Raw genomic sequence first — 13269 nt, 5'->3', positions numbered from 1 at the left:
AACCTAAACTATCCAATGATCCAGTCTATGATTCTGTCATAGTTTGTGTTCTCATACAATAATTTATGTTCTTCACCCATTTGCTCATATTAGTGTGCTTGAGGGCATTTAGACTATGAAAGAGTTTATTTGTTTAGGTTTTTTACCCTCCTTTCCTAACATATTTGACACATACAATGTGCTTTCCTTTTGGACCTTCATCTTTTAGTTCACCTCATGTCAACACACAAAAATACATAAACCCTGCCAACCCAAGTGAAAGTAGTAAATAGTAATTAACATTACAGTATTCCATGTAACTTGGAATATGCCACTACAACACGGCAAGCTATGGACTAATTTGAGATAGGTTGTAGTTCTATTTTTGCATATTGGATAACATTCTAGTTATATATTTTATAACTTTAATTGCAAAAATCTCAAATGATGGGTGCACACCTTCTGAAAATATGGGTACTTTTTAGAATTTTTTTGTGACAGATAGTTTTGACTTGTGAAGGTAATGAAACTATCCAGAATATTAATCTTATTGGGGTATTTTTGTAGCGTACACGTCAGTTTGTGGTTTTTTTCTCTAGGTCTGGTTTCAAGCTGCGTGGCTAAACCTGCAACAGGTGGCAGTCTTTGTTTAATCTCTGCCACATAGTTAAATTTTACATAATCCAAATGCTTTTACAGTTTGCTGATTTATAGAGCAATTTCTAGTGGGGGGTATGTTTACAGGAATCTCACTGAGACTTTTCCCGACAGGCAGACCCAAGATTTTATTAGATTCAGAACTATTTCCCTTCCTCTAGAGAGATTCTGCCCCCAACAGGGTTTGAGGCAGACAGACCAGTGTGAGCAGTGGACTTCTGCTATCAGCCTTGGTAGATAAAGATAACTGAGTTTTCAGTAGCATTCACTTTCAGGGAATTGCCAGTGTGCTAAACTTCATGTGAAGTAAAATAATTCATGCTGGACATATTTATTTTTTCGTTGAGTGTCATTGCTGTGACAGCATTAGTGGCCACAAGGATGCTGGCAGTAAAAGAGGAAGAATTGAGTGCCTGTGCCTCTGTCTTATAAGCACGTAAATGTCTGCAGGAGTTAGCTATATAATTCTGCATCATTTGTGATTCTAAGCAATTAGAAAATACCACAGAAAGCTATAATCAACTTTGGATTTGGCAGATGCATTTTTGTGCAATAGATACATCTTTGTATTTTGTGAGTCACTTTACCCCGTAGGCAAGCCCTTAGTCTGCTTGTAAACAAACTTGTCAAATGCCTTTTAAATACTGAACAAGCACTGGCAGAGAAGCATCCAAATATTGGGTAATTTGGAGAACTCTTACATAACAGACTAAAATACCAGAGCTTCCTTCCAGAAACATTTGATGTGTTGAGTTAGATGTTACTCTATGTCCCTGCAGTGTCCAGGTGTACCTGAGGAATACCTGGCAAAAAAAGCTTTTTTCTTATTGGAAACTATATTAAATTACTGCTTCTTGATGAAGAATTCAGCTAGATGCAGGAGCATTAAAAACAATCATTTACAGAAGGTGTTTTGCATTTGTTGTCTAGTTTGGGTCTCAAACATACTGTTCACATAGAAACCTCACCTATCAACAGGAATTTGCTTTTAGCTTGTCTTTCTCTCCTTTTTTTAAAAAAAAATATTAAAGGAAGGAGACTTGTAAGTCTCAAGATAAAGATTCACAGGAAGCCAGCTGGCACTGCTTTTGTTGAATATGTGTGGATATCACAGAATCCTAATATTAAAAAAAAATAATAATTCCAAAATTGATAAAATGTAAAAATGTAAATCCAAAAATGTAAAAAATGTGTCTGAACTTTCAAAATTCTTGTTTTGTTTTCTATTTATATATTGAAAAATGTTTTCACAGGTGATATAAATATATATATATTCATAAATATATATATTCACAAATATAAAGTGAATATAGGTATGCTTGTCTCTTACACATCCAGTTGAGATTAGACTTCTAATGCCTCATATTCAGTCAGGTTCTTTTTAATGCAGTGAAGTATTTTTTTAAAATAGTGTTAACTGTAAAGCTCTTACAGGGATGATGATGCATAATAGAATTGATTGATAGTTTTAATACAGGGTCTTATGTTTAATTTACTCTTATTTTAATAGACTTTCAGTTGAATAAAAGGCAGAAATTAGGATGTAGCTTAATGGCAGAAAATGGTTGACAGAGAGCTTTGTTTTGACAGAAATTTTTATTGTGATACTAGTAATTAATACTTGATTTATGGGCACACATGTGCAGTGTGCCCATGCTTCTACTGAGAGAATTGCTAAATGAAAATGTGTTTGATAGCATATTCAGAGTCATAAGTGTCATCATGTTTGTTTCATTTTTTTACTTGCCTACTTTTAACTTACATAGTGATCACCTGATTTTAGTACTTACTAAATGTTACAGACCTAATTTCACAGCAGCTTGGTAACACATTGCATCCTGTCTGGTGATTATTCATCTTTTATACAGAATGTCTGAGTCATCACTTACTTTCTAGCACTCGGGGGTTTAAAAAATCATGAATTCTTGAGAAGTGTGTTATTGTCATGATAATGAAACTAAAATACAGAATATGAACAGCTTAATTTAATTGTCAAGGTTTTGTAGCCTCAAGTTTGTTTGAATGAGTTCAATGCTGGCTTCTATTGCAGCCCATTAAACTCCCTAAATTTATTTCCACACACAGTCACACATGAGTGATAAAAAGTAAAAGGTGAAGAACGTCTTAATTTTAAAGATAATGGATTTTATATATACATACAAAAAAAATCTCAGCTTCATTAAAGCAGTAAGATTAACTTGGTTTTGTGCTACTGAGTTTGTATGTCCTATTGAAATTAATGCTTAAGCAATATTTGTAGTCTGAAATCTATCTGTACGCTTTCTTTTCTGTTTATGTTTTGTTCTTAGAGCAGTCAAGATGCTGGCTATTTTAAAGTTAGGCATTTGATGCAAAATTTCAGTCTGTTTATTTGGAAGTATTTCAGAAAAATGCCACCAGCCTGTATGGATTTTCTTTCAGTTGAAACAACATTTTTTACATCAGAGAGTAAAACTGTTAGATTATTTTACCATTTCTTGGCTAAGAAGAATGCTATGCTATTTCATATTTCTATGGAAATCATCTCTGACTGCCAATGGCTGTGGATCCATAATAATTTTCTGATGGAACCACATGCATCTGCTGTGGATTGGCTTTCATAAGTCAGTTTTGTAGCTAATTTCTTACATAAGTTTGCATTTCTGTAAGTTTCCATTTTGCTGTTTAAAGAGGAAAAGGAAAAACTTATCTTGCTTGTAGGAAGAAAGAGGAGTCAAATCCACCTAAATTTGGTTTTAAGGTAGGAGCTGGGAAAGCATCTTCTGAATGTTGTATCATAGATTATGAGGGTAACTGACATCATGGCTAATGATAGCATGATTCTGTTTTTCTTTTGAAAAATAAGGTAATAAATGACAGTACTTGTATATAAAATAAGAAATGTGAGTTTGAGAAATACAGCAAATTCAATGTTGTATAATTGCTTATTAGTATTGTTTTCTGTTATACCATATATTCTTTTTATTCTTTTGTTAAAGGCAAATCCCCCTCCGGTGCTGGTGAATACAGATTCTTTGGAGACTCCAACATACGTAAGCCTACACTTGCTTTCAGTGATAACTTTACCTAAATTTTCTGTATCTAGTTGTGTAGGTCTGTTTGAGTACTAGTGTGTGGCAGTGCAAAACGTTGTTTGAACACTGAACCTTGGGAATCTCAGAGAACAATCTGTTTCTTCAACTGTGCTGGCAGATGCTCTAATATTTCATGTGCAACTTGTGTTGCACTTCTCATAAAACCACTCCTTAATGCACTGGCTATATTGAAGTTTTTAGTGCTCAGAATGTTCACAGGTGTGTTTGTTCTCTTTGAAAGAATAGGGTAATAAGTGCAGTTACTTGGAGGCTAAAATTTGTGTTTGACAGTGTGTATTTTGTGATAGGAATACCACTGGCAGATAGAGACTTCAGAGGCTTTGGAATGTAAGTTAGATTGGTATAGGTTTGAAAATTCAGGGCTTCCTCCTAAAACTACTTATATTCAGCTTGCCCATTGTTTTACTGAATAGTGGTAATGTCTGCACTAATGGCTTTATATTGTGTTTATTCTAAGTGCTGGAATTGGCAAGTAGAGAGTAAATTTTGTTCTTTTCAAAAGCATTCATAACTTAACATTGCTAGCGAGGAGCTGCAATAGTTGAGTGCAGACAAAAGTGTGAATTAAACATTTAACCAAAAGACAAAAGGTTAGTATGATTACATAATTGGCTCAAAACTGAGTCCCAAGAGCAATAATGATGCCTCGGACCAGAAGGTCACAGCAGTAGCTTGCAGTTTGTTGTTATATTGATGTGACATAGACGCAGCATACTGAACAAGAAAAGTGATGAATAAAATAGATATTCATGTTTCAGAAGGCCCCATCTGATAGAGGCATACAGAGGCGTATAGAGGTAATGAAACAGGAAAAGAGAATAGCATTAACAGACCAAACTGGCACTCAAAATGACAAAGTACTTAAATGAACAATTTGTAGTGGATGTAACGCAAACAAGCCCATAACCCTCTGCAATCTAACCTACTATAAGTCTAGGAGGTTGAGTAAACTAATAGCCTTCTAGGCTCCCCAGTAACTAATGGAATTGATAAGTGGGATGTAATTTAGAATTGTACTTTGGAGATAACTGCATTATGAATCTCAAAAAAAAACCGGGTAAAGCTTGTTCTATTGAAAGGAGAAAAAAGCAAAATACTTATCTAGAAAGGCATCAAGGAGCAAATGGTCAAGAGCACATCTCTCACAGTCTCGATCTTGGAGCTGCTGATGGAAGTACTCCCTCTTAGAACTCAAACTGGGCTGGAAAAAACATCATGAAACAGTTTTTACTCTTTGGAAAAACTCAAGAAAATACAAACAAAACACAAGTTGGTGTCACATGATAAGACTACCCATACCAGAAAGATTAATTTCAGTACAGCCAAAAGACTCCGACCAAATTCTGCTGAACTAGTAATTGGTTTTCCAAATTCAAGGAAGATTGTTGTGGCATAATTACTGCACTTGTATAGAACTTATTTCATCCAGGGGAAGTTCCTACAAATAAAGTTTGGCTTAGTGGATCCAAGATCACTTCAGAACTTAGAGTGGTTCTTACCATTTGATATATCCTTGTTCCCATTTCTGTTGATGCTGGTTTGTTAGATAAAATTAAAGGTTAATTTGTGGAAGAAAAAACAAGAAAAAACAAAATACTATAGAACTGAGCTAAAGAAAAAGATTAAAATAATGGGGTTTCTTGTTTTCTCTTGTTTATCTAGATTATATTTTAAAATTGGATTAAAGAGTGTTGTACATAGAAATAATCAAGAAACTTCTTAGATATATTAGAATGGGCTTTGTTTTGCCTGATGGTAATGAATAGGAAAATGATTAATTTTTCTTTTTAACAAAACAAAAAACCCAACCAACCAAAAAAAACCAAAAACCAAAAAAACAACCAGAAAAACCACCATGTACTGATCAATCATCATGAACCATTTCCCAGGTACTGTAATAGTAGATGACTGGTTCACCTAGCAGATGTTGTCATTCTTTTAGCTAATAGCTCAAGGACTAAGCTAACATAAAAACCTCTTGATCACAGTGGCTTCTTTTGTGTTGGTTTGGTATTAGATACAGTTTCATGTATTCAAAAGGTCAAGACCTCTTCCCTTTTCAATGGGGAAATATCATGTGTTAAAACCACAATATCTTTTCCACTGAACTACTAAGGGCATATCATTTTTGGGGTACTGCAAAGAGAAATATGATAATCTGTCATGTCTAGAATAGATGTGGCTTGTATTAAAGGGGAGATATAATTAGACATTGAAGAAAAAATGTAATGAGGGGTAAATGAGCTTGATATTAGACACCCTGAAACCTTTGGCATATCCAGCTTTTGGAGCTTTTAAAATATGTTAAATAAACATTACAAGGAACGATGTAGATGTGATCTTAATTTTGTCTGCAGAGAGCTGAAGCCCCTTTTTAATTCTCTGCCAGAAGACTTAAAAGTGTTTTACACTGTAGATATATTTTGTATCTTTTTGAAATCTTGGAACATTTATGTTGAGAGTAAAGGACGCTACTGTATGTAAAGTATGTTAAGTAGTGACAAGGTGCTTTGTGAAATAAATATAAATGTTATTTCTTACCTTGTTGAGCATTTCTTCCTAAAGACTTGAAATAGGGAATTTGCTGTAGTTGCACATTGTATATACTGCTGTAGGTATCAGTGGAGGAAAGAATTTGAGCTCCAAGTTATCTAAGTAATTGAAAAACAAACTTAGTGTTACTTTAATTATGATCAAAAATTTGCTATTCAGTTGTCTTAGCTTAATTTATGTATTTGTTACTTCTGCTATTTGATTCTGTCTTGGCTCTGTAGACAGCAAAGAATAAGGGTATCTTTTCTAACTTGAATACAAGGCATACTTCTAGCATTTGGCTTTATAAAATATTCATCTAAACTCTTCTGGTTTTGGTCTTGTTGCAATTTGTTGATCTTTAGTATATATGCAACATAATCAATAGCAATATAAAGTTATGAAAAGTTACTTTGGAAGAGTCTTACCCAGTTGTGGTGAGAAATGGCATAAAGCATCAGTCTTTGAATTTTCCCTGCTCTGTGAGGGGCAACAGTTTGGAAATACGAAATACTGCTCTGTTCTTCTAGTGTCTTCTCTACCCCATGACTTTTTTTTTTTTTTTTTTTTTCAAGCCTGAGGAACAGCTGAGAAACTCAAAAGCATTTTTAAAATGACAGTCAGAGGCAGAGGGCCTCTGCTCTACTATGTCTATGTAGAACAGTCTGCTCTCTGAAATCTTAACTTTTAAACTCGTACAAAAAGTGTCTGATTCATGTACAGAGCACGTGAAGTCACATGTTCCCTCTGAGCTCTGCAGTCACCGAGAATCAGATGAGATTTGATGGGAGTCAACCTCCAGCTGAGCAAACTTGTGTCAAGTGTAAAATTCCCTTAGTCTCACTTTGCTTTCTTTTAGGTCAATGGCACGGATGCAGATTATGAATATGAAGAAATTACTCTTGAAAGGGTAACATGCTAAATGTCTTCCTGTACTTTGTTTTAGTTGGGATTTATCATACTTTAAATATAAGAAATTAAGCTGCTTGGTACAGCTAAATGGCAATCCAAAACAATCCTTACTGGTTTGTTTTATTTAGGTAGTTTATTTAACTCAAAGAAACCAAATAAAATTGCAGCCACTTGCTGGAGCAGGAATAGAAGTTTTTATTGATATTCTTGACCATTAAGAGTAAAATGGGGGAAGGATCTCCCTGAGAAATGCTGTATTTAATGTAACTGGGAGAGTGAAAAGATCTTGCAGTTGATAGTAAGGGCAGGCAACCCTTAAGAGAAAATATTAGTCTGAGTCTCTGCATCTCTGTCTGTATATTACATATTTGACATAAATTAGTTGGGGACTTCTCTGGGAAAAACAATTTGTCACAAATAATTTAGTGATCAAAAAATATTTATGTGAATAATCTTCAAAGATCTAGCTCACTTGGGGGGGAAGTTTTTATCTGGTTTATCAAGTTTACATCAATGAGAAAGCTGTGGTATTAGAACTGTATATCTTAGAGTTACACAGTGACTTACCTTCTCATTACTTCCATGAAAAAAAGTGCAATTACATCTTATGCATGGTTATATGTTGTGTATTTCTTGAATGTCTTTTAATATTTCTTATCAGTGAAAATGGTGTAGATTAGGTTGCATATTGATTCACATAGATATACTAGAATATCTTTTCTACAAAATATAAATGCTATAAATTTTTTTCCCCCTCTACCTGCAGGGAAATTCAGGACTTGGCTTTAGCATTGCAGGTGGTACAGACAACCCACATATTGGGGATGATTCAAGTATTTTCATTACAAAGATTATAGCTGGGGGTGCAGCTGCACAGGATGGAAGATTACGGTATGATGGCTTTGTGTTGGCTTGTGACATGTTGACTAATGTATTATCAAACAGCTGACAGGACACTTTCTGTTACTTTTAATAGCTTTATTATGCTACATTACATTTTATAAAAGTTTTTCTTACAGAATTATTTTGTAAATACTGAAAATCGTTTGAGTGGAACAATTTTTTTTTTTTTTTTTTCCAACCAATAAAATCTGCAGGTAGGTGAGTTAAGCAAACTTTTCTTTTCAGTGGTATAAATAGATTATGCCATATGTTCTTAATGCAATACAAAGGAAAAGCCATGGTAGGATAGGTAACTCTTGGTTATCCATGCACAGATTTTCTGATCTGTAAGATAGTTGAGCTTAATAACAACGGTCTTTTATACTTGGTATAATTCTGTGTCTTAATTTTAAAATGCTACATTTACTGAAAAAACATTTCTTGTTTAAGTTAATAGAGTACCCCTTCTCCAGTATATACTCCATTGTCTTATTGGTAGACTGATAGTAAGGAAGAGTTGGCATATTATTAGATAGTCATAAATGATTTTTTTTTAGCTTCTTTGGGAAGTACTGGTGGAAGTTAATAACAAAGCATTAATGAGTTATTTTTCTAATCCAGAACAGTCTTTAAGCATGCTCCTGTATCACTGTGTGGAAAAAAAACCACCAACATATCCAACTCTAGCCTTTATTTTATTTCTTTTTAAGAACTTGCCTTATCATTTTTGGTAGACATGACTGCCTTGTGGTTTTTAGTCCTAATAAGATTATTTCAAGGTCTCATTTTAGCTTGTTTGCCGTTGTCAGAGGTACATCTGGCAGAACATAGTGACAGGTGGGTCGGGCATTGTACTTAGTGTAATGAGAGCTCAGTGTTACTACAGCAATATGTTAAATGAGGTGGAAGCCAGCACTTAAACAGCCTGCTAAAGGCAGGAATGGAGGTTGGCTTGTTCACATCATGGCTTACAAGTAGCATGGTCTCATTGTGTGCTTCCTACTTTCTGAATTTTTTAATTCTTATACACCTAAACAAAAACCTTAAATGAAATATATGTAAGATAGTGTCCTCTTCAGCTGCAAACAAAATATTAGCTTTAAATGTTTTCTAGTGAACCTTGTTTTATTTTTAAGCATTAATAAATAATTCTAGAGCCTTGTCTTTAATCTGTATGTTTTTGAAGAAAAATCTAACTATTTTAATGTGTTAAAATGTTTGTTAGTGTATTGTAGATAAAATATCTAATGTATAACACAACAGCTGAACATGAATGTTGCTGTCTCTAGGGTTAATGATTGTATTCTACGAGTAAATGAGGTGGATGTCCGGGATGTGACTCACAGCAAAGCCGTGGAAGCGCTGAAAGAAGCGGGATCAATTGTACGATTGTATGTCAAAAGAAGAAAACCAGTCACAGAAAAAATAGTGGAAATCAAACTTGTAAAAGGCCCTAAGGGTATGTTGGATGTATGAAACTTGTGTTTCACAGGAAGGATAGAGTCAACGATAGATTTCTGCAATCTTTTAAAAAATTAAATAGTATTTCATATACGTTGTTCTAGAAAATGCAGAATTATGAAAAATAAGATGCTTTTGAGTTTTCATCCCTATCTTGCAAATGATAGAAATGTGTTTCTGATGCTAGTTTAAAGTATATTACAAATGGGAGTAAAATATTTCACTGAATTACCTAGAAATTTTAAAAAACTATTATTTTTTTAGTATTACTTTATTCCTTTATGGGGAAATGTTGCACAGCTGTTCTTTAAATATCAGTGTTGATGCTGTAGCTGTGCTATGTGCATCCTTCACAAGCCATGAAGTAAATTATTTTCATTTTCAGAACATCAGTAAATATTAGGTTTTTTCCAGAACTTTCTGGAAAATTGCGGAGTTCACTTGGAAAGGTATCCATTGATTCAACCAGACCCCAGTATTATATTTGTATTTATCTGTATATATGTATATGTGGTGCAGATAGCATTATATTTATATAATAATTTTAATTTAATGAATGCTAAGAGATTTCTTGATAAATTACTTTATTGTCAAGCAGGTCTTGGTTTCAGTATTGCTGGTGGTGTAGGAAATCAGCATATACCTGGAGACAACAGCATCTATGTAACCAAAATCATTGAAGGCGGTGCAGCACATAAAGATGGCAAACTTCAGATTGGAGACAAACTTTTAGCTGTAAGAAAGAATTGCTTTATTTTTTTAAATGATCATTCCCTTTTAGGCCCAGTAAGGACATTATTCATTTTGTGGTTAAGCTGCCTGCTGGTGGAGACTTATTTCATAGAAGTTGGTTTAAAATATTATATTGCCAGGGTATCAGTGATAAAAACCAAATCTGCAGTTTTCAACACCGTCTTGCCAGGAAACCTGAAATATGTTCCTCAGCACCATGCAAAAACCTGTGTTAATCAGGCAGTTTGTTTCTGATGCCAGCTACTATTTTTCTGTGATACAAATCACAGTAATGTAAACTTACATACGGTTGTTCTTTTCAAAAAAAGAATAAAGGAAAGGAACACCATTTACTGGTAGCTGGCCAGCCTGTAGTCAAACTGCTGCTTATATTTTATTTCAGTGTTTGTAATACTTCTGCATGGCTTTTATTGTTTTTTACACTTAAGATATTTCAAAGTGCCATTTTCTATGCATAAATTAAAAATATCTTTCAACTTTCTTAAATTCCATCTGGAAGTCTAGTTGTGCAGCTAGAAAAACAAGAGCTAGAGCCAGGAATTTCTGAAATGTAAACTCAACTCTTGTAAGGTGCAGTTGTTCCACACCCCTCTGTCTTCCAGGCAGTACCTGCTTGTGTAAGAGCTCTGAGTACATCTATATTTGGAGTACATGTCAGCAGAATGTGTGCTCTGTAGCTCTTGGAATTGACTGTGGATGGTTAGTGTAGAGTTTCCCATCTGTAGACGACATTTTGTCTAAATTTGTTACTTAAAGACACAGAGCTGGGAAACTGCAGCTAGTTAAAGAATCTTGGGGTTATCCCTTTATCTAAAGAATTCTGCTTTTTTTAAAGTATTAGGAATGAGATCATGGTATTACAACGGATAGATAGTTCTATGAATTCTGCTCAAGACACAGGCAAATCCTCACATGAGAATTGGGAGGAAAAAAGAGAGAGTATGTTTTTACTATTAGCTGCATAATAAATATAGAGAATCACAGAATTATCGTGATTGGAAAAGACCTGTAAGATCAGAGTCCAACTGTCAACCCGGAAAAAAACACCATGCCCACTAAAGTATGTCATGAAGTGCCACACCTACTCCACCTCCTCCCTGGGCAGTCCATTTAGTGCCTGACTTCTCTTTCAGTAAAGAAATTTTTCCTAATATCTGGTCTAACCCTCCCCTGATGCAACGTCATGTAATTTCCTCTGGTCCTATTGTTATTTATTTGGGAGAAGTTAACATTTTATATAGTTTTTATAAAGCCAATTATGTCTTATTATTTATTATCTTTAGGTGAACAGTGTTTGTTTAGAAGAAGTTACTCATGAAGAAGCAGTGACTGCCTTAAAAAACACATCTGACTTTGTTTATCTGAAAGTTGCAAAACCCACCAGCATGTTTATGAATGACAGTTATGCCCCTCCTGACATCACAAACTGTAAGTTCAGCTTAACTTTGTGATTTAATTATTTTTCTCTTTAAGGTGTTAACATTCTTGATGTTAGTATTTTAACAGGTTCGAGCTTTTTAAAATTACACCATGTGAACAGCTAAGAAAGTTGATTAATCAAGGAAATTATATGCTATGCAGAATATCATACTGTAACTTGTATACTGAAAAGACAGCACCAGTGGGAACCTTAGGGTGTTTCCATGACTGATGTTGTCCTGTCTGAGTGACTCAATGTTTCTGATCACTTGCTGAGTACAAGGAGAACATGTGCCTCATTCTCCTGGAGGCTGTGAAGGGTAACAAACAATGCTCTGCATAGATGTTCAGGGTGCTGTGAACTGAGCAAAAGCCAAATCTTTTTCAGGTAGAGGTTAGTGATGTTATTACTTACTTTTTCCAGTTTGTCTGCTTTTTCATGAGCTGCAAATATTTTGATTAAACTAGACTGAGAGAGGAGAGGGATGTCTTTTTTAATTCCATGTTAACTTACTTGAAGTCTTCAGTTTTATCTGATTGTTGATAATTCAAGTGGAAAACCAGTGAATTCCATACTGAAAATAGTTGGAAGAATTTCTTGTTTACATAGGGGTACTATTTACAAGAGTCTTTTTGAAGTCAAATGTCCAAAACCAGAAATTTCAGGGTTGAAATACAATGTTAAAGAAAAATTTGAGTGCATTCTACTGTTTCTTCAAGAGGGATATTACCACTTACTGTTTGGAGCAACATATGAGAGTGATGTAATTGTATCTTTCCATGGCTGAATGGGCGAACGTTTCTGGATTTTCACTTATCTTGTCACATAAAATGATACTTGGGGAAAATTATTTTAGGGTGGGTAGGTTGTTTGAGGTTATTTTTTCTTCCTGCAGTTAGATTTAAGTGACTGATATGTAACACTGACCTGTTCAGATACTACTTCAGATGAAAAAAGGAGCAGTTTTGGACTGAGGAGCTGCTGATGTAGTATAAACCAGAATCTGAAGTACCTTATAAACCCATCATTTATTTGCAATAGCTACATTATCTTGAAATCTATTATCTGCTAATTATCATCTTTAGATCTATGATCTACATCTGAAGATGATCTTGAAGTCTCTGTTCTTTGACATAATACTTATTTTCTGCTTTCATTTATTTATACCCACTTTTATAGTCATATATACAGTAAGAGAGCAGCCAGTTTCCTTTTATGATATCTAGTTTGTCAATAATTCAGTCTTTCCATTTGTTTCCTTGGAAGGAAGACTTCCTTTTCTCTCTCCTTCATAAATGTCTGGTACCTTGTTGGTATAAATACTTGTGAAATTACTCAGTTGAAATACTGCTAAGGTCTAGAAGTTGTTTAAACCACCAGTATTATCTGTACAGGGTGTATTGTACAACATTATAGTCAGAAAAGCATATACACTGTTTTTGAGAAACTGAGAACCTACTTCCTCTGCAGGCCTCCTTTGGAGGCATTGCTAATGATACATTTTTGACTCAGTCAATCTGTCGTTTGTATTTTTCCTATTTGTGTGAGTGCATTGCTATGGTATTTCCACCTGCATTG

The 13269-nt window shown here is 34.4% G+C and overlaps 1 protein-coding gene across 14 annotated transcripts in view; it reads left to right on the top strand.

The window, feature by feature from the left end:
* DLG1 (discs large MAGUK scaffold protein 1) overlaps positions 1–13269 on the top strand; it is a 143389-nt gene that overhangs the window by 86965 nt on the left and 43155 nt on the right. For all 14 annotated transcript variants that reach the window (XM_071752195.1, XM_071752192.1, XM_071752191.1 and 11 more), the window contains 6 exons: positions 3615–3668; positions 7123–7173; positions 7942–8066; positions 9347–9516; positions 10117–10253; positions 11555–11699. In XM_071752195.1, coding sequence (XP_071608296.1) covers positions 3615–3668; positions 7123–7173; positions 7942–8066; positions 9347–9516; positions 10117–10253; positions 11555–11699 — 682 coding nt within the window. The remainder of the gene's footprint in view (positions 1–3614; positions 3669–7122; positions 7174–7941; positions 8067–9346; positions 9517–10116; positions 10254–11554; positions 11700–13269) is intronic.

Source organism: Heliangelus exortis, chromosome 9 (assembly GCF_036169615.1).
Source record: "Heliangelus exortis chromosome 9, bHelExo1.hap1, whole genome shotgun sequence".
NCBI classification, from domain to species: Eukaryota; Metazoa; Chordata; class Aves; order Apodiformes; family Trochilidae; genus Heliangelus; species Heliangelus exortis.
The sequence above is the reverse complement of the archived record's forward strand: the minus strand, read 5'-3'. Positions and strand labels throughout refer to the sequence as shown.